Source organism: Netta rufina (assembly GCF_964035555.1).
Source record: "Netta rufina genome assembly, chromosome: 16".
NCBI classification, from domain to species: domain Eukaryota; kingdom Metazoa; phylum Chordata; class Aves; order Anseriformes; family Anatidae; genus Netta; species Netta rufina.
The window spans coordinates 15,561,141-15,580,894 of record NC_140140.1 but is presented as its reverse complement, the minus strand read 5'-3'; the positions used below and the strand labels follow the sequence as shown (position 1 = coordinate 15,580,894).

General features: G+C 61.5%; 2 protein-coding genes across 3 annotated transcripts; both read right to left on the bottom strand.

Annotated features, from left to right (window-relative positions):
* Positions 1-726: 726 nt before the first annotated feature.
* Positions 727-9,641, bottom strand: FKBP1A (FKBP prolyl isomerase 1A). Of its 2 annotated transcripts, none has more exons than XM_084296584.1 (5): positions 9,510-9,641; positions 9,311-9,358; positions 3,242-3,354; positions 2,340-2,492; positions 727-1,897 (listed from the first exon to the last, which is right to left on the bottom strand). In XM_084296584.1, exons 1-4 carry the CDS (start codon positions 9,544-9,546, stop codon positions 2,364-2,366), a joined length of 327 nt encoding a protein of 108 aa, XP_084152710.1. In that variant the 5' UTR covers positions 9,547-9,641; the 3' UTR covers positions 727-1,897; positions 2,340-2,363. The 2 variants fall into 2 exon arrangements, with proteins under 2 accessions (XP_084152710.1, XP_084152709.1); XM_084296583.1 differs by having other exon boundaries at positions 727-1,901; positions 9,510-9,637.
* Positions 9,642-10,883: 1,242 nt separating this feature from the next.
* Positions 10,884-18,191, bottom strand: LOC311215301 (sodium-dependent lysophosphatidylcholine symporter 1-B-like; the record flags this gene model as incomplete). Its single annotated transcript, XM_084296399.1, has 15 exons — positions 10,884-11,012; positions 11,928-11,975; positions 12,161-12,337; positions 12,578-12,721; positions 12,904-13,016; positions 13,177-13,260; positions 13,382-13,465; positions 13,580-13,701; positions 13,950-14,040; positions 14,118-14,275; positions 14,647-14,725; positions 15,049-15,181; positions 15,828-15,952; positions 16,277-16,396; positions 18,117-18,191. 14 exons carry the CDS (start codon positions 18,189-18,191, stop codon positions 11,933-11,935), a joined length of 1,548 nt encoding a protein of 515 aa, XP_084152525.1. The 3' UTR covers positions 10,884-11,012; positions 11,928-11,932.
* Positions 18,192-19,754: the final 1,563 nt, after the last annotated feature.

Below are 19,754 nucleotides of genomic sequence, written 5' to 3'. Positions count from 1 at the left end.
GCAGCCCAGCCTGCAGACTCTGCGTCTTCTCCCAAGGCACCAGCTCCCTCCAGCGCCTTTTCCAGCCTCCCCACAGCCCCCCTGAAACACAAACGTGGCTCTCACAGCCCCGCTGCAGCTCGGGGACTCGCCCCGGCCGCGTTATCGATCGTGGCAAACGGAGCAAAGGCCGGAACCAGGCACCAGCCCTGGGGACCTTGAGCCTTGAATTCGATGTTCAGCCCCGTGCCCTGTGGGCTCCTCGGCCCCGACACGGGCAGCGAGAGCAGCAGCACCCACGCCCCGAGCCCCCAGATGTTTCCCCACCACCGAGCGTGCAAGCTTCTGCAAGAAAAGACCAAAAAAAGAGGGGCTGCAGGTGAGGAACCACAGCATCGCCCCCGCCACCCCCTTGGAGCAAAGCCCCTGCCAAACCCGGCAGGCAGGAGTTATTTCCAGCCCCAAAAAGACCCAAAAATGGACAAAATAAGACTTCCCTGGGGCAGGGAGCACCCATCAGGGCTGTCGCAGCCCTAAGGCCGGATGCTGAGGGCGATGCTCAGCGGGGTTGTGGCGAGGTGATGCTGCAAAACCAGCAGGACACCGCTTCATTATTTGCGCCAAATAATTATTGGGGGGGGGGCCCAAATTATTCCCTCTGCACCCCAGGGCAGGAGGCCGGCCCTCCCCAGCGCCCCGCGAGCCGGAAAAAAAAAAAAACCTGGGAGACACAGGGCTGAGAAAAGCCAGCATAAAGCGTTTTTATTGCAATAATAAAACTTGATACCTTTAGGCGGCGGAGAAGGAAGTGAACGGCGGCGATTTCTCAATTTCTCTCACCAAATCACTACGCGGGGCAGAGGGAGGAGGGGCAGGAGGACAGCAGCGGGGGGGGGGGGGGAAGCTACGCGGCGCAGGAGACCAGACGAAGCGGCGATGACCAGCATCAGGTGGCAGGAGAAAAAAGGCCGGGGGGGCTCAGACCGGGGACAACCGGGATCTGATGTTTCCTTCCCAAAAGGGAGAGGAGGAGGGGGGGTCACACACACACACACACGCACACACACACACATGGGGGGGGTGTTTCCATGCGAGCTGACCCCCACCAACCCCCCCGCCACCTCCCCTGCCGACAGCACCTTCCGTTTGTCTGCCGATTTTTGTGGTTTTATTCAAAAAAAAAAAAAAGCTCGACGTAAGTTTTTTTTTGAATTTCTAGGGCGCAACGGAGCTCCCACGGGCACCCCGTCCCCGCAAACCCAAAACGTGGGTTTGGGGACGGACCCGCTGAGCCGGGAGGGGGGCGCGGGGGCAGAGCAGCCCCCGGCGATGCTGCGGTGGCCCCGGGGGAGCAGGGGGAGGACTCGCTGCTTCCTCGGGTGCAGGCGGGGTGACTACACACCATCCTAGCACTGCTGCGCTCCCCGCATCCGTTCCGCCTCGCCAGCCTCACCCTGCTATGGCTTTTTTTTTTTATTTTTTTATTTTATTTTTTTTTTTTTTTGCAGCAGCAATTTTCTGGTTTGAGAACACCGCAGAGATCTGCACACCGAGGCGAGTAACCAGCGGGTTTTCCTCGCCTTCAAATGACTCCTAGCTAAAAGGTCAGCCCGTCTGCGTGCTGCCGGTCAAAACTACACCTGGAACAAAAATAAGATGAAGGACTTGACCCCCCCCAATTTAAAAAAAAAAAATAAAAATAAAAATAAAAGAGTTGAGGTTTACGGCGTATAGTTTAAAAAGACATAAAAACACGATACGAGGAGGAAGAGTCAGACGCAAAGCTTAGTGACCAAAGGCATTCAATCAAGGTGTAAGGTTATACAATGAGTGTAGTGGGCTATCAGGAAAAGCTCCGTACAAAGTCATGTGCACTCTTCTTGAAGCTGAGAATTCTGGATTCCTCCATGTGCCAAACCTGCCTGGGGGAAGAGAGGAGGCACCGTGACCAAGCCCCGCAGGGGGAAGGAGCACGCTCAGCCAGAGTGGCTCTCGCTGCAAACCGCAGGGTTTGCTCAAAGCAGAAGTCGAGCCCTGGTGATGAGGGGGGGGGAAATGGCTCGGAGAGCACGGCCCCATCCTGCCTGCACCGTGGGACCCACGCGGGGGTGGAGATGAGGTGCAAAGGGGCAGCGGGGACACAGGGTGAAGGAATTGAGGCACGATCAGCCAGCACCAGAACGTCCCCGAGGCACGAGCCTGCTGGGAACTGCCTGTGTCACCAGAGGGATCCCCAAATCACCAAGCCTCCCACAGCCAGAAATCCTTCTCACAGCCCCAGCCACCCCCCTCCCCAAAAGGCAGAAGATGGGGGGGGGGGCTCGAGTCTTCCCCCAGCCCCCCTGCAGCCCCCTCCTTACCCGAGGACAGGGCGTTGGGGTAGGTCATTCCAATTTCATGAGCTCCACGTCGAAAATTAGAGTGGCGTTGGGTGGGATGATCCCCGGGTGGCCGGTAGAGCCGTAGGCGTAATCTGGGGAGATGGTCATCTTCGCCCGCTGACCAACGCTCATCTAGGGGCAGGGAAAGGGATAAGGATGTCAGGAGATGTGCAAATATTGTGAGAGTGGCAGCAGGAGGGACACAGACCGGCCTCTGCTCCTCTCCCTGCGCTGGGAAGGAGCGAGGGCAGAAGAGGAATGGGAAAACCATCAGAAGGGGAAGGCACAGGCTGCCAAAGGAGCAGGGCTGCCACAGATTGAGCCGGGCTAGCCACGTCCTTCAGGCACGTGTTTTTGGGGCCAGGCAGGGACTGCCAGACCGTTCCCTCCAGATGGCAGCATCCTCGTGCTGCGCGCGGCATGGGCGCCGGCTCCCAGCCGCAGTCACGCACGCTGGGGCCGAACCGTGCCGAGAAGCCTCCCTCCATCCCTCCTTTCATCCCTCCATCCCTCATTTCATCCCTCCATCCTTCCATCCATCCCTCCCAGCCTCTGCGTGGGTTTTGCAGCCCGGGAGCCGTCGCTGCCGGGAGCTGGGAGCCCCCCGAGCGCTCCCCGCGGAGCTGACTCAGTCGAGAAATGTCACCGCTGAGTCACCGGCGCGCGCCGTAGGTGTTCCTCAGGCCCGGCCCTGCTCCGTTCCTGCCATCTGGCAGGTGGCAAACGCAGGAGGTGATGATATTCACGCCCACGCCTCCCGTGGCGGAGGGGGAGGAAAGCACGGAACGGGGGGGCGGGGGGGGGGGGCGAGATAAAAGAGCTGCACGCAGCCATCCGCGCCCACGCCGGTGCGCCCGCGCGCGGAGAGAGGCGGCGGGTACCTGGGCGACTCCTTCCTCCCAGCCCCGGATCACCTCCTGCTTGCCCATCACGAACTTGAAGGGCTTGTTCCTGTCGCGGGAGGAATCGAACTTCTTCCCGTCCTCCAGCATACCTGGGGAGAGAAAGGAGAGGAGGGATGAGGCTCGTCACCAGGAACGGAGCCACGCAAACGCAGCCGGGCCGTTTGTCACCTGGCGGTGACGGTCGCCCCGGTGGAGCTCACGTGGCCCTGAGTCAAAGGGGATTTGCAGCAGCCTCATTTCCCAGCCTGGGGGTGAGCTCCCTTTCACCAGCACCTCCTGTTGCAGACCGGGGCTGCGGGAGCACCCTCGGGTGAGCAGGATGGGACTCCCAGCACCAGCTGCTCCTCACGGCATGAGCCACCCGGGCAGGTTTCCATCCTCGCACGCTGCTGGCCCCACAGGAGCCAAACCGTGCCCAGGAGTGCTGAGGGAGAGGGGGGAGACGGTGCCACGTGCCCCGGGCAGCCCCCGTCCTGCAGCCCCCACCACGTAGCGCAGGCTCCACGGCTCCGACTGATACCCCAGGGCTAAATATAACTCCCCCGGCACGGCACGAGCAAGGGAGGAATTTCCTCCCTTCGCCGCGGTCCCTCCCTTGCTCCCTGCGTGACCTTCTTGGGGAATCTCGCAGCCGGAGCTGCCTCATAGGAGCTGAGGCTTTGCTGGGAGAAATTTGGCTGCTGGACAGGCGACGGCCACGCCGGGAGCCCTGCATGGCCACCAAGAGCCCGGAGAAGTTGGTTTTGTACCTGGGGTGTCCACACCGCCGGCACACGGAGCTGGGAGAGGGCTGTGGGCACAGGAACCAGAGCTGAGGGCTCGCAGACCCCAAAAGCAGCAGCTCCGAGGGCTCTGGGGTCACTGCAGCAGCGTTGGGATGGAGCCTGCAGAGCCACGTCTGGGGTTGTGGGGTCCTGAGGCTGCTGCCAGCTCCCCGTGCCCCTGCCCGGGTCCAGGAACAGCCACGTCCCCTCTCTCCTGAGGCTGCCGCGGCCATAAAAAGGCAGAGGCTGTGCCCGTGGCAGCTGCTGACGAGTAGCACCCAAGGGTTTGAAATCTAAGAGCAACCATCGGCTGCTGCAAACGTTTCTGGCTTCTCGACTTCCCCAAAAAAGCCCGGAACTTGTTTTTTTTTTCTGGCTGAAAAAACCTGGTCTCTCGAGAAACAAACCTGTCGCCTCGTCCAGCGGCGCACGGCCCGCGGTGATTTCCCCAAACCCTTGAGTCACTGCCCAGGGGCGAGGGAAAACACGAAACAGGGCACCTGCACGGAGGGCAGGACGCAGCCACACGGGTACAGGACACCCACGGTCCCCGGGGACGGGGCCAGCACCCCCCTGAGCCCACCCAGGGCAGGATTTTCTCCAGCAGCTCATCACAGCAGGCTGCTGCACATCCCCCTTGGCCTCCCAGAGCAGCCTGCTCCCGTTTAGCACCGCACCACGGCACAGGGAACCCTGCTGCCCCATTTTTGGGAAGGAGAGGTGAGATTTGAGCTCCACAGAAAGCAAAAAGCTCCCCGCGGGGGCCCCAGGCTCTGAGAGCATCAGCAGCAGCTCAGCCGCTCACCCCCCGTTGCAGCTCTGGACTTTGGAACAGCAAATCTGGCTTTTTCTCGTTTCCTCCTTCCAGGACAAACCTCTCGGTGCTCAGCCTGCTCCCAGCCCTGCCTGGCACCGCTCCTGTCCTGGGGACAGGTGAGGAAGGCTGAGGAAGGCCAGGAGGGGTGGTGAAGGCTGCCCCGGGCTGCCCCGAGCTCAGCCCCGTGCCCTCTGGGGTCCCGGGGTACCGGGGAGGTGCAGGAGGGGGCACCTTGTGCCCACCCTTTTTCCCCTCCCTGCTGCAGGGAAAGGGAAGAGGCTGCGGCCGTGGTTTCCCCACCCCAAAATCGGGTGATGAAAATGAGCACGGCCCTCACCCTGCCAGCAGAAAGCAGAGGCCACGCTCTCCCCTCATCCCCTCCACACTTCGGTTCCGTGCCCAAAGCCCCCGGGACCTGGAGGCAGCCAAAAACCCTCTCGTATGGGAAACCCTTGGGGGCACCTGCTTCCTGCAGCAGCATGGAGTGAGCCAGCTGAGAGCGAACCCAAAAGCACCGCTGGTGCTGTGGGAGTCGCCACGCACCCTTTGGCACAGGTCTCACCTTCCCAAAACCTGGCTTCGGGGAGAATTTCCAAGCGGGCAGCTCCCCGCCCGCAGGACAGAGGGGTTACCCCCATGGAGATGCCTGCGCCAGCCCAGAGGATCCATCCCCCGAGCCAGGAAGGTGCTGGTTGCACGTGGGGCTCATCCTGCTCCGTGTTACGGGGCCGTGGGATGCCCCCCACCACCACGGCAGCGGTGAAACAAAAAAAAAAGGCTGCAGCCCTTCGGAGGTGGCATCCTCATCTCCGGCACATCCTCCGCCGGAGAGGCTCCCAGGAGATTTCTTCCTCCAGCCTCCGACGTGTATGAGCAACCATTTCCTCATCCCTGCCGGCCCCGAGCGAGGTGATAATGAGATCTCAAAGCCATTAGTAAGGCCGAGCATCCTCTGGATGCAGGCAAAGCCCCAAGACTCCGCGGGCAGCCAGCAGCAGGAGCCGGCCCAGGCCACGTCCCGGCTCATCGCGGTGACGCCGCCTTGGGGACCCCACAGCGGGGCCACCACGGCTCCTGGAGCCACCCCAAAGACACCGGGGGGCTCGGAGGAGACGAAGCAAAGAGGAGAGCGTGGAGATTGTGGCCGAGACGGGCTGCTGCCGTCACAGGGGGGGGCTCTGGGGAGCAGCCGCGGCGCTGCCAGGTCTCTGCCACACTTGGCACGCTGCGGCCGGGAGCAACGCGCGGCTTGGCCCTGCTGCTCCAGCTGGAGGAAGGGACGGCACGGAAAACCCTTTAAGACTTTCCCATTAAGACTCGAGGGCCCTGAGACACCTGAGGAGCGACCAGGACCCGCTCCAGCCCCGTGCCAGGAGGTTGAAGCCCGCCTCTGCTCCGCGCAGCGCTTCGGGTTTTGAGCTTCGGTGTTGGAGCTGCTCGCAGCCGCTCCGAAGCCACAACCCAGCAGGTTCCTACAGCCGGAGGTGGAAGAGGCTCTGCAGGAGGACGGGACCCCACACACGGCTTGGGGACAGGCACTTTGGGCTCCTGCGAGCGCCGGGCTGCTGCTCACCCCCGTAGGAAACGTCTCGCGACCGCAGGCTGCTGCTGGGCCAGCGTGGCAGCGCGCGAGGTGCTGCGCAAAACAGGAAGAGCCCTGAGCCCTGCCGAGCCCTGCTCAGCCCTCACAGCAATTCTGGGGACGCATCCTGCTCCCTCTGCGCCCATCCTGCCAAAAAAAAAAAAAGTCAGAGCTCTCCAGCATCAATCCCTGCTCTGAGCCCAGCTCCCTCCGAGGTGCTGGGCCAGTCCCGGTGCTCCCCAGCACGGCCACCGCTCCCCCAGCTCCTCTCTTCTCTTCTCTTCCACCCTGCTCCCAGCACCAGGAGGGCTGAAACCCCAAGTCCTGGCTGTGTTTTGGGGTGCTGAGAGCCCCCACCCCGCCAGCAAAGCCCCCCACCAGCCCGATCCAGGCAGGATCAGGGCTGCAGCCACCAGCTACGCGCTCCCCACGCTCCCCAGCGACCCTCCCATCCCACTGCCATCGCTCCTCAGCGCATCAGAGGACTTTACCCTCCGTTTGGTTTCCTTTAACAGCCTCCTGTAGCACATTTCACATCAAAGGCTCTTTCGAAAGCCCCGCTGTGCCAGCTCCTCCATTCCCCTGCAGGCTCGACTCCAACTGAGAGGCAGAGCTGGCTCCCCGCTGCCCACCCCACGGGGACCTCCCAAATCCCCAATTCCCTCAGCCCAGCGCTGCTGGAGCAGCTTTTCTCCCTGCCTGACTGGGACCAGAGGAAAGGGACAAGGTTCAGCTGCCCCAAATCCCCCCACGCACACATCTCTGCTGCTGCTGGGACAATCCCAGCACGAGGGGTTGGTGGCTCCCGAGCCGAGAGGCACGAGGATGCTGTGCTCTCCGCATCCTTCCCTGAGCATTGCCCTGTCCGTCTGTCCATCCCTCACAAACCTGGGATGAAAAAACTGCTCTCACCCACGCAGAGGAGCTGCTGAGGGGCAGAAAACCCCGGTTCTGGGGCGAGGGGACAGCATCCCTACGCCTGCCTTAAATTAAACCAGCAGCCACGAAGCACCCGGGGGTGCAAAGGATGGGAAAAGCCGGCTCCCCGTAATCCCCCCTCCTCCCTCAGCTCCCCGGCTTTTTTTTTTTCTTCTTTTTTTTTTTTTTTTTTTTTCCCAAAAATGGATTTTAATCAAGCGACTGCAAATCTATAGCTCGGGGAGGGAGAGCGGAGGCGCTGCACGCCCAGCAGGGCTCGCGGTGCCCAACGCTCCCTGTGGGTTTCTGCGCAGGGACAGCCACCGACGCGCCCCTACCGCTGCCCCCACGCTGCTCCGGGCTCGATAAATGTCACAGCGAGCCACAGGGCTGAGGAAATCAACCATTTCCCCTATTTTTGGGAAGCTAAACTCGCTTCTCTGCTCTCGGGGACGCGGGGAGCATCCAGCGACACAGCAGGGGCACGGTGGCCTGAGGGCACCACGCGCGGTGGACTGGGGGCTTTCCATTTCGGCTGCCTGCCCGGGGTGGGTGGGATAAATGCCAAAAGGAGACAACGGTAACAACAAAAACTATATAAAAATGAAACGGAGAACCACTCCCAAGCCCAGCTTATCACCTGCTGCTGCCGGGAAGGGGCTGGCAGGAGAGGAGCCGGCGTTGGGAGCCGCGAGGGCTGGCAGGAGGCAGGGCTGGCCCACCGAGAGCCACTTGACTGCCTGCCAGCGTCCCTTTGTTCTTCCACCGGCAGAGGAAACGGGGGCTGCCGGCAGAGCCCGAGCTGCTTCCTCTCCTCCCGAGCAGGGAATTAAAAATGATGCAGGGTGGGGTGTGGGGGGAGAAGGAGGAGAAGCAGATGGGCCGGACGGCGAGCTCAGACAGCCCCGCGGGAGCTTTTTGGGGGGCCCGCAGAGCCCTCCTGCTCCTCTGCAGGGCTTCGCTGTGCACGGCCCGGCACCATCATCCTCATCCTCATCTTCCTCCTGCCGGGGGGGGGGGCAGGAATTAGCAGAGCCAGATGGGCCGAGCCCTGCTCATCGCGGGGTTTCAGGGGCTGACATGCTGAGCTGGAGCTGCAGGAGGAGAGGCGAGACCCCCTTTGGGGAGGAGAGACCCCCTTTGGGGGAGGCGAGACCCTCTCCATTTGGGGCGTTTTCCAGGCTGGCAACGTCGATTTATTCGCAAAATCCACAGAAACCGTCAAAGTGCAGCGCGTGGAACGTCACCCGCCTCGGCTGTGGGGCTGCCCTCCCAAAAAACCCCGCAGGAGAGCCCTCGGGGGGGGATCCCGCAGAGCTGGGGACACCCAGCGCGCCCCCACCCCAAATCCATCCCGGGCTGGGCCGGGGGTCCCCGGTTGCACCCCACAAGATACCCCCAAGGGGAATATTGGGGAGGGGGCCACAGGGACGGCACCGCTCCCCTACTCCCCAGGGACCCCCCCTCTGCAGCAGGAGGGTCCCAAGGGGCCACACCGAGCACCGGGGGTCTCACCCCGACCCCTCACAGCCCCCCGAGAGGGGGGTCTCCTACCCCAAAACCCCCCCGGTGCCACGGGGGAGGGTCCCCCCGTGCTCAAATCAACTCCCACAGGGACAACCGGGGGCACCCCCCCCGGCCCTAAAACCAACCGGGGGCACCCCGGGGCCCCCCACCCCCGCCGGGGGCCGCCCCTCGCCCACCCCGAGCCCCTCACGGGGCCGCCCCGGGGCCCCCCCCGCCCCGTTCCCTCGGGGAGCGCCGCGGCCCAGCCCGGCCGCCCACACGCCCGGGGGTCCCCGCAGGCTCCCGGGATGTTTTTTGGGGGGATAGGGGGGCACATCCCGGTGGGGGCCGTTCTCCTATATCGCGACTTTTTGTCGCGGGGCCGACACGAATCGCGATACCCCCCCCCCCCTTCCCCGGTACCGGCAGCGGGGGGGGGGGGGGGGGGGGGTACTCACCCGTGTAATGCACCACGCAGGTCTGGCCGCGTTTAGGGAATGTCCGCCCTACGGGGAGAAACACACACACACACACACACCGTCAGCCAACCGGGCCCGGTACCGGCACCAACACCGGAGCAGCGGGCCGAGCACCGGGGAGGAGAAGGTGGGAAGAAAAAGAAAAAGAAGACCTAAAAATCCCCGGGCACCGACTCACCGTCGCCGGGGGCGATGGTCTCCACGTGCACACCCATCCCGGTGCCGGTGCTGCCGCCGGTGCCGCTCGTCGCGCACCCGCAGCGGCCGCAGCCCGAGGAAGGAGGGGCCCGGGGCTGCGCAGCCGCCGCCACAGCCGCCATGGAGCCCGCCCGCCAGCCCGCCCCGCCCCGCCGCCATCTTGCCCGCTTCCCCCCCCCCCCCTTCTCCTTCCTGCCCGGCCCTCGGCCGCCATCTTGGCACCGCGCGGTTGCCGGGGAAACCGGAGCCGGGCTCGGTGCAGCCCCCCCCCTCCGTCCCCTTTTTTTTTCCCTCTCTATAATAAATGTTTCAGTCTTCAAAATAGGACTGTGAATATATCTCACATCCCCATTCCTGTGCCCTCAAGGGTTTTGGGTGTCCCCAGGGTCGGAAGCACAGTGCGGGGGTTTGGGCAATTCCACGTTAAAAAGGGCAGCTTTGGGCAATTCAGGGGGCTTTCTAACGGGAACAGAAACTGCTTCTTTTTATTATTATTTAGCTTATAAAACTCATCTGTCCAGGCACAGGTTTCGCTTCAGAGCGGCCTCATTTCTCACTCAGCAGCCCCAGGGGAGCAGAAGTGCCAAGGACAGGCAGGAGGTGAATAAAAACCCAGGATTTTCTGCAAGTGCGTGAAAATAGGACACGAGGAGACACTCAAAACCCGCTTCATCCCATTATCTGTTACTTTAATTGCTTCTCTTCCTTGCCTGCATTCTTTTAAATACCAAAAATACCCAATTTTGTGTGTCTTTTTTTCCCTTCTTTAAGCTGTAGCGTTATTATTTCACATTAAAGGTGTAAGGTGCAGCTCCTGCCCGTGGTCTGTGACTTTCCTTGAGCACCACCAGGGCAGAAAATAAACGAGGGTGGAAGAAAATAAATGAGGAGGAGAAGGGGCAGACCTCAGCCCCTGGGTCCGACCTGCCCTGGTCTGGAGCAAGGGAGGGCTCAGCTCAGGTTCTGGTGTTCAAACTCTGGGGAAAAACACAACAGCCCCCCAAAAAATAAATAAATTCTGCTCCAAGCTCTCCCTGCCCTTTGGATCAGCTGCTGGTGGAACACATGGAGGAATAAAGACCAGGAGGGAAAAGCGTGATCGCTCAGATTTAATAGCATAAAAAACAAACGAGATTTTTTTTTTTTGGTGTATAGAAATATCTCCCCGTATAACGGGCACCATAGAGGCCAGCAGCCACCCTGTGCTGCAGGAGCCTGGAGCCCACTGCCCGCACGTGCTGCAGGGTGGGGGCCCCCACTCAGACCCTGCCTCTGGCCCAATTAATGTGTGCCTTCGAACATAATTAATGCTTGCTGCAGGGTGTTAAAACCCCAGGAAGCGGGGTGTTGCCTTGTGGTTCGAAGGCTCTTGCTCGTTTGTAAACCTGTGGGCAGCGAGGCTGAAAAGCGACGTGGTGGCGGAGGGCAGCACATCCCAGCGCCCGGCCGTGGACTCGGGCACTCGCAAGAAACATCCTTCACGCTCCAAAAAACAAAACAAAACAAAAGTAAAAAAGTAAAATGGGCATAAAAAAAAAGGAAGCACTTTGTGTTTCTGAGAAATTACTCTGAAGCTGGGCTGTTGCGATGATCCTGCAGATGCCCTGATGTGTCTCTAAAGCACGATCTCCTCCCGCCCGTGGCGAAGCTGTGCCGCGAGGCTTCAAATTAATTCAGCGCCCAACCGGGGAGTAATTTGCTCAGATCCTGCCAGTGTGCACCGGACCGGAGAGCTGCAAGGTCAGCCAGCGGTCAGACGCAGCCCTAGCCCTAAAAATCCCCGGTCTCTCCCGCTGCCTCGGCGCGGTGCTGAGCGGAGCCGTGGTGCTGGTGGCTGGAGGGCTGATTCTGCTCTCCCCCTGCTGCCAGGAGGGACGTGGGGGTGCCGAGAAGCGCTGGGGGAGATGTGGCCGTGGGCTGCGATTTAAAAGCCACTCAGCTGCTCCTGACTGAGCTGCTCCCCCAATATCACCGCTCCTGCACGAGCTTTATGCTCCTGGCTGGAACTTCACCCACGCTCAGAGAAATTGTAAACCTTTTTTCCTATAAAAAGGCAGCCTAAGCACAGAGAGACGCACTATCCAGGTGGTATTTTCCCTAAAAAATCGAGTTTCTGTCAATAACAACCCCCGTGGTCTTTGTGCATCCCACATGTTTAGGTGCCACCTCCTCACTGCAGCGCGTTTGAGCATCGCGGTGAGGCTGGCGGGGCCCCTTCTCCCCTGCACAGCACGGATCTTGCTCAGATCTGTTGGGACCTGCACGAAGAGAGGCCGAGGACCCCTGCCAGCCTGGCCTTTGGGACATGGAAATGGGAAACAAGAGGAAACGAGGGCTGTCCCTGACCCCAGCACATCCTGAAAGCACAGCAAACCCCTGCCCGTCCCGCTGAACTCACCCAGGTCAGCCCTGGTGGTGCTCCGAGCTGCCGCACCGTGCCTGACGCCTGTTAAAAGGAACACAAGTGCTCGTGAAACCTGGAAGCAGCCCCTGAAATAACCCTAAAACCCTTGGGAAAGGCATCCCAAGAGAGCTGGGCACACGCAGTCCTTCCCCTGCGCCCAATTTCTGCAGGGCTGGGACCAACACAGGCACCCGGCGCCGCGGCTCCATCAGGGAGCTCAAATTTACCCCATCGCCTCCAGCTCCATCCTCATCTGCTTCCTCCGCTCCTCGTTGATGGGATGGAGGCAGAAGAGGGTGATGGCAATGAGCAGCAGGGTGATCGGGACCGGGGCCATGAGAAGCTTCAGGGCCAGGGTGACGGAGGGGTTGTACGTGCAGTCCCCGGCACGGTAACCTGCAAAACTAAAGAACATTTCTCCTTCCCCACCAGCCCCCTGCACAAAGGCAAGCGGGCACCTCCATCGCTCTCCTCTAGAGGCTGTATTGGGGGAATTCCCTCTCCTTTCTGCTCCTTTCCTATGTTGGAAAGGCAAATTTGGGTGCCCCTGCAATTCATTCCAGCATCTCCACTCAGATGCTCCAGAAAATTGTGCTGGGCTGCCAAAGCTGGGGGGAGGGAGGTAGTGCTCGGTGGGGGCTTACTGTAAACCCAGCGTCGATATCCCCACGGCAAGGCCGCCTGCAAACTTGTTGAAGAAGACGTAGAAGGAGTAGAAGAGAGCCTCCAGGTTGAGGCAGCTGGGGTTCCTCAGCATGAAGTCATCCACTGCGTCGGGCAGCATGGACCTGGGCGCAGACAGCCCCGTGGGCATGGTGAAACCCATGTTGGTGCTGCCTGAGCTCGGCCACCGCTGCTCCCAGAGCTTTGCAGGCAGCAGAAAGGGAAATCCCTTGCAGAAACCACTCTGGAAACCAACAGCAGATCCCCAACAGCCCCCCCAGCCGAGTCCAGAGGTGCCCCCGCTCACCAGGGCAGGAGGTAGAGCACGGCCATGCTGCAGCCTGCCACCACCATCAGGAGGACGAAGGCCGGGAAGTTGTGGCTCACCTGGGTGATGGCCACCAGGGCCGGGATGATCAGCTGGGGAAGCGAGAGGAAGAGGAGAAACAAAAGCACTCGGGCACTTTCTGCTGCTCACGGCTCTGCCGAACCTCGAGCCACGCTGCCCCTGCCCCACACATTTTGTGATGGGTCCTGGGCAGGCTCCTCGATCCACAGCCACAACCGGGGGCAAACTCACCGCCAGGCCCACCGTCACTGCCGTTTTCTTCCCAAATCTCCCCAAAAACCACTGCCAGAAGGGGATAGAGAGGGAAGCTGTGACCTGAGGAGGAACCAAAGGAGCTCAGCAATGTCCCCCAGGATTGCTGGTCTCTGCCCTGGGGACATCCTTGCGGGTTGGCAGCGGTGCCGAGGGCTGTGGGGTGACGCTGGCGCCCACTCACCAGCATGACAAGCACCAAATGCTGGAATTTCCCGGCCAGCCCCGCGGCGTGGATACAGAAGAAAGCAAAAATCCCCTGCATGACCTGGGAAGGTGACACGGGGACATTCGTAGGGTCCCGAATTCGCTGCTGTGATAGCGTGCGGGGTCACCTCCCCCCCCCCCCCGAGCTCTCCTCCTGCCGAAGCAGCTCTCGCACCTGGAAGGCCAGGGAGGCGAAGAGGAAGCCACAGAGCAGCTGGGCGTAGGGTTTGTGTCCCACGATCATCCTCAGGCAGCGGGTGAAGGGCAGCCCAGCCTTCCCCAGGGGGCTGAGGGGCCCTGGGGAGAGACAGCGGGGTCGCAGGGGCAGCGATGGGAGGCACAGGGGGACGGTGCCACCGTGTCCGGGTGCAGCTCAGCTGGGCGAGGAGCTGGAGTTTGACATCTCGGTGCGGAGATGACCACACAGAGGTGCCAGCTGCGTGCAGGATTTTGCTTCTCCGCAGGCTGCTCCCCCTTTTAGGAACCCACAAAACCTCTGCAAATCCCCCCCCCTTCGCCACCCGGCTGCACCCGCACGGACTTACCCGGCTGCTCCCTGACCCCGAAAACCAGAACCAGACAGGAGAGGCAGTAGATGGAGCCCAGCACCAGGGAGGCAGACACGTAGGCTCTGCGCTGGAAAGCGAGAGGCAGCGCGGTGGCACCGCGGCTACCGCGGGCGACCCCTGCCCCGCGTCGGGACCCGTCCTTACCGTGCCCTCCAGCCATCCTGCGAGGCTTGGGGTGCTGCCGTTGGGCTGGGTCCCGTTCCCCAGCGAGCAGCCGTGCGTCAGGCGGCCGTGGGATGCGCCCACCATCTGCCCCTGGATCCCCGAGCCGAGCAGCGTGCTGAACACCTCCAGCCCCATCCCTGCCGGGCGGCCGGGAGAGGAACCTCAGCCCCACAGCCCCCCCGGCTGCTGGGACGCGGCCCTCAGGACCACGGAGCAGCTTTGGGGATGGAATTGGAGGCACCAACATCCACAGCTGTCCCAGGAGGAGAAGAGACCTGCTGTTTCTACCTGCTCTCATTCTTTTTTTTCCCTTTCGCTCCAGCAGTGACTGCTGGAATGCGTTTAGGATTCCTAATCATGCATCTGGGTCCTGTGCCCTGCAGAAGACCACGCTGGTCTCATGGCATCCTGCTTCACCCCACCTGCTTTGTGGCTTGTTCAAAGCTGAGAAACTCCTTCCCCTCTGCTCCGGGGAGGGTCTCCGGGTTATAGGGACACGGGCACTTACTGTAGGCGGTGGCCGAGTCTCGGTCCCTCTGGGTTCCTCCCAGGAACATCGTCAGGGACGAGTAGGGCACGTGGTAGCACTGGGGAGAGCACCGAGCGCTCAGCTCCGGCTGCTGCTCCCCTGCTCCACCGCCACAACCCGCCCGGGCCCCCCTCCCCTGCTCTCGGGTGGCTTTTTGCCCTCTTTTTCTTTTTTTTTTTTTTTTGCTTTTCCAACAGAGCAGCGATGGAGAGGTTTGTATCACCGTAGACAGGCTGCCCAGCACTAAAATTCACCGCTCCAGCTCCCCATCCCCTGCTCCCCATCTCCCAGACCCAGCTCCAGCTCCCTCGCAGCAGGGGCTGTGGCCGGGACACCCCGGCAGCAGAGGATGATGCCCCGGGAAGGAACCGTGTCCCTTACAGTCATGCAAATCTGGAAGAAGTTGTAGGTGAAGAGGTACCACAGGAATTTCAGGGAGGCGGGGGCGCCGTCCGCGAGGGTGGACCACAGCAGGCAGTAGCAGAGCACCCCGAATGGCGTGGAGCACGCAATCCTGGGGAGGAAGCAGAGCTGGTCAGATGTGCCTCCGGATAAGCGGGCAGGCTTCCCATTGCACAAGCTGCAGCCTCGTCCCCAGCTTCCAAACCGCAGCCCGGCTGTGAGATGGGGATCTGCGAGGGGCAGCTCCGCTCGAGGGCACCTCCAGCACTCGGGCTGGGAGGAGAAAGGGGGTGAGAACAAAAAGATTGCCAAAAAAAAAGTCATTCCCGAGTTGTTCGCAGCTTCTTATTCTGCTGAAACACCCGAAGTCCTCGCTCGCCCTGCGGCAGAAAGCTGGGGGCTTTCTGTGGGCAATATCTGCTCATGGAGAGCGCCTGGTGGAGAGCTCCTGGCACAGCCCCAGTGCCAAAACCTGCGTGTGCCCCCGCAGGGCTCCAGGACACCAAACACCACGGCCTGAAACATGGGAGGCCTCGGGGAATCAGCAAGCACCCAGGTGTGCAGCACACTCCTCCTGTCACTGCAGCGACACGCGGACCCACTGCAAGGTTTGTTACCCTCAGGACCTGAGGATGTTTGGCTTTCATAGTTCTCCTAAGCCACAACCACGTCAAACTCTCAGAGCAGCATCCCAGCTGCCTCCTTGGAAGGTTTTTGAGCCCAAAACCTCACCCCTGAGGCGCCGCACGGACGCTCACCATGGGATCAGCTTGCCGTATTTTCTCCTGGGGCTCTTGCTGACCAGGAAGCCAACAGCAGGGTCAGTAACTGCGTCCCAGGCTCTTCCGAGGAAAAGGATCAGAGAGGCGTGGAAGGGCTCCAGCTGGAGGGGAACCAGAAAGCACGGCTCGAAAGAGAAAAAAAAAGTCCTGGTGGAAGCTGCGAGCAGCCAGCACGACGCAGCTGGCTCCAGCCAGCATCCCCTGGAGACCGCTTCAGGCACCGAAATGGCCTGGAGACACCTCCCGTGTGCCCACCGACGGGGTTTGCATCGAGAAATTGGGATTTGGAGTGAACAACTCATTCTGGAGAGCATTTACAGGGGCTTTGGACACCTTTGGACGCCTCTTGAACTCCACCCCTGCGCCAGCCTGCTGGGTTTACGCCGAGCCCCTTGGCAGAGAACCGCACCGCGCGCGGCGCTCACCTGCACCACATCCAGCAGGAAAATCTGGAGGAAAAACCCCAAGGCGTTGCCTGTCATCTGGTAGGGGATGCCCCCGACGGCGTAGCAGAGCTTCCTGCACAGCGGCAGTCCTGGCTTCTCCTGCAAGGGAGACGTGGAGAGGAAGCCCACCCGAGCACCACCAGTCCCTGGTGCCCCTTACCGCTGCTCCCCCCAACCCGCTGGGCCCCCCAAGGCCAGCTGAGACCCTGCACCACGTCCTAGCCCTCAGATCACCCATCCTAGCCATCCTTTCCCCTCCTGTCGAGCCACAGTTTCGTGGTTTGAATTCTTTAACACGAAGCACAAAAGGTACCACCCTGCCAGCGGCTGTGGCAGAGGCCATCCACGCGGAGATCCAGGATCCGGGGATCCCCATGGGTCATCCGGGGAAGCACAGGGAAGGTTTCAGTGCGTGGCAAAAGGGCAGATGGCAAAGCCTCTGTTTTATTTGGCTGTGGTGAGCGTCAGTAAATACCACACCAAGCCTCAAATACCTGGCAAGCTCCCAGCAGCAGCCTCCAGCCCCGACGTGGAGCCGCTGCCTGGTGCCGTGCGCTCTGCGCCGTGGGGAGCACGCGGTGGGACACGGGGTGACGCCACGGGGAGCACACAGAGGGACACGGGGTGACCCCGTGGGGAGCGGGTGGCCAGCCCAGGCTCAGCTTTCTGCTCAGATCTCATGAGCAAATTGCCACCGTTATGCCCAGGGGAGCAGCGCAGGCGCCCGTGCCGACCTCCAGCCCCACCGCAGGCTGTCTTGGGGGGAGCACACTCATCAGGACCTCAGGACCTCCCCGTTTTGGGCTTTCCCAAGGCACCGAGCAGCTCCAGTGTTGTTGGGGAGGTGCTGGCCTTGTCCAGCCGTGGCTATAAAAGGCCACGGGCTCCTGCAGCAGGAGCTGAGCAGAAGAGCAGAGCGTGACAAGGGACGAGAGCTTGGCTCGGAGGCAGCTGGACGGAGCAGCAGACTGCGGGGTCACGCCAGCAGCAGGGTCAGAGGGGAATGGAGCCAGGGATCGCTTCGTTCCCACGTGCCCTCAGACCCCGCGGGGTGAGAGGGCAGCAGCAGCTCCCCAGCCCACGCGGGCTCGCTGCGATGCTGACCGCTGTCCCCACGGGGTGACGGAGCTCTGTGCAGCACTACCCAGGGGCAGCCCCCAAAAACACTGCCCGGACACCAGGAGCAGCGTTCCAGCATGCCCCGAGCGCCTTCCCTTTGTGCAACAATTAGCAGCAGCTCCTCTGCAGCCCGTGCCATGGAAAAACCACCGGCACCGCTGTGCCTGCCGGGGTACCGGCCCCTTCCTGCGCCCGCTGGCCCCCGTGGGCCCCACTCCCTGCCCATATCACCGGGCTCCAGCCTCACCCCGCGGGGACGGCTGCAGCACGAGGCTTGCAGCACCGCCGAGCAGCACTTGCTCCTACACCACACCATTTCCGCAGCAGCTCAGCGTCTGAAACCACGGAGGCATTTCCCTCCGTTATTTCTCTCCGTTATTTCTCTCCGTTCCGCGGCGGCTTTTGTTGCCTTGACGCTCTCCGCAGCTCGCAGGGCGCCCCGCACGCCTCTGCCCCTTTCTCCTGAGAGGCAGCAGCAGCAGCAGCAGCAGCAGCAGCAGGCAGAGCCTTGCTCTAACAACATCTTCCCCAGCTTGAGTCATAAAAACGCTCCGAAACACCCCCGCAGCCTGTGCCTGCTCGAGCCGTGCGGCGCTGCGGGGGTGCCTGCGCTCGCGAGGCTTGGTGCGCACGTGTGAGACGCGCTCCTGTGCGTGAGGCCGCAGCACCCCGAAGGCCACAGCACCCCAAAAGCTCCTACCTCGCCCTGGGACGCTCTCCCCTGCGGGACTGCTCCCTCCTGGCCCTCAGCATCTCCGTGAGCGCCACGAAACATGACCGTGTCCTTCGCCCGCGCGTGGCCGCGGCGGCGCAGAGGCTTCCTCGCGCAGGGAGAGGAAGAAGGCGGCGAGGAGCGCACCGCAGGCACCGAGCAGAGCGAGATGGAGGTTTGGCAAGGGAAGATGCAACATCTGAGAGGCCCCCGGGGCGGGGGGGGGGCTGATGGAGGAGAAGCGAGAGGCACCGAGGGAGGAGCGTGGCCGGAGCCTGCCCACGCGGCGGCGGCGGGATGGGAGCTCCAGGATTTTGGCAGCCATATGGAGAAACGTGGTGCTCTTCGACTGTCAGACTGGGTCTGGCACCTTCTCCCTGTCCCAGGGCTGCTGCCACACCAGGATCTCAGGGTATGGAGGAGGAGGCGCTTGCCCAAGCTCCAAGCCATCCCAGGAGCAGCTCCAGCCACAGCAGCAGCGAGCACCAGTGCGCAAAGCCCAGCACAAGCAAGGAAAGCACGGAGAGCACAGCAGGACCAGGGAGGTTCTTGCCCCAGGTTGCTCCCAAAAAGCTCCTCTCCCCCGGGGGCTCCAGCAAGAGCAGGAGCCCGGCTCTGGCTTCTTATCTGGGGCTGCACAACCCTCAGCCCCTCTCTTTGCCCTCTCCTTAACGGGAGCGAGACGTTGGTGCTGCCCTAGCCCAGAGCAGAGCAGGAGGCGTGGGATGTGAGATCAGTAATTACCAGCCTCTTTCAGCCTGCGCTCCTGAGAGATCTCCCACGGCAAGGCAGACCCCGCACGGCATAATTTGAGCCCAGCGAGGAGAAATTTGCTTTTCTTCGGCACCTTTCACAGCCCAGCGGTGGAGCCCAGCCGTCTCGGTGCCACAGCCAAAAAATTACCCCTGCATTAGGAGCGGCAGGAGCCCGGGGGCTGCGTGGGAGAGCTCACGGCACGCAGCCTGGCAGGAGAAGGCAGAAATCAGCTCGAGGAGGCGGGCAGGAGGAGGGGGGGGGGTCCTTGTGCTTGGCCACCCGCTCTCAGCAGTCAGTTTTTACAAATGCTGCTCCAAATCGGTCGCAGGAGCCTCACCCTGCTCCTGCCCAGGGCACCAAGAGCCAGTCCCAAGGGGAATGCAAGCACCCCTTCTGCAAGGCTGATCAACACGCTGGTAAAAAATAAATTAATTAATTAAAAAGCATCATCTCCAGCTCAGCCTTGCCTTGTCCAGCGGGGGTTAATCTAAAAACAAAAAAAAACAACCCAAATTTTGCAGGCTGAGTCAGAACTTGGTTAATAAGCCGCAGCACAACTGAGTCAGCGGCATCTCTTTTCACTGCTATTTTTCTGACATCTCAGATAACAAATATCGCTGGCGCTGGACCACAGCCAGTGCCGTGGGAGCCAAATCGCTGTCTCCCACCAGCATATCTGAGCACGCATCTCCATAAGAAAGCAAAATGCATCCCTACCCACCCGAGAGGAAAGGGGAAACTCAGAAGGAAACATAAAAGCCTGGATTTTATTATTTTATTCTATTTTTTTCTAGGCCATTTTGTACCCGCTCAGTACGCAAACCTACATAGGGGCAGAGACAAGGCACCTTTTGCAGTTGTACTCGGCAC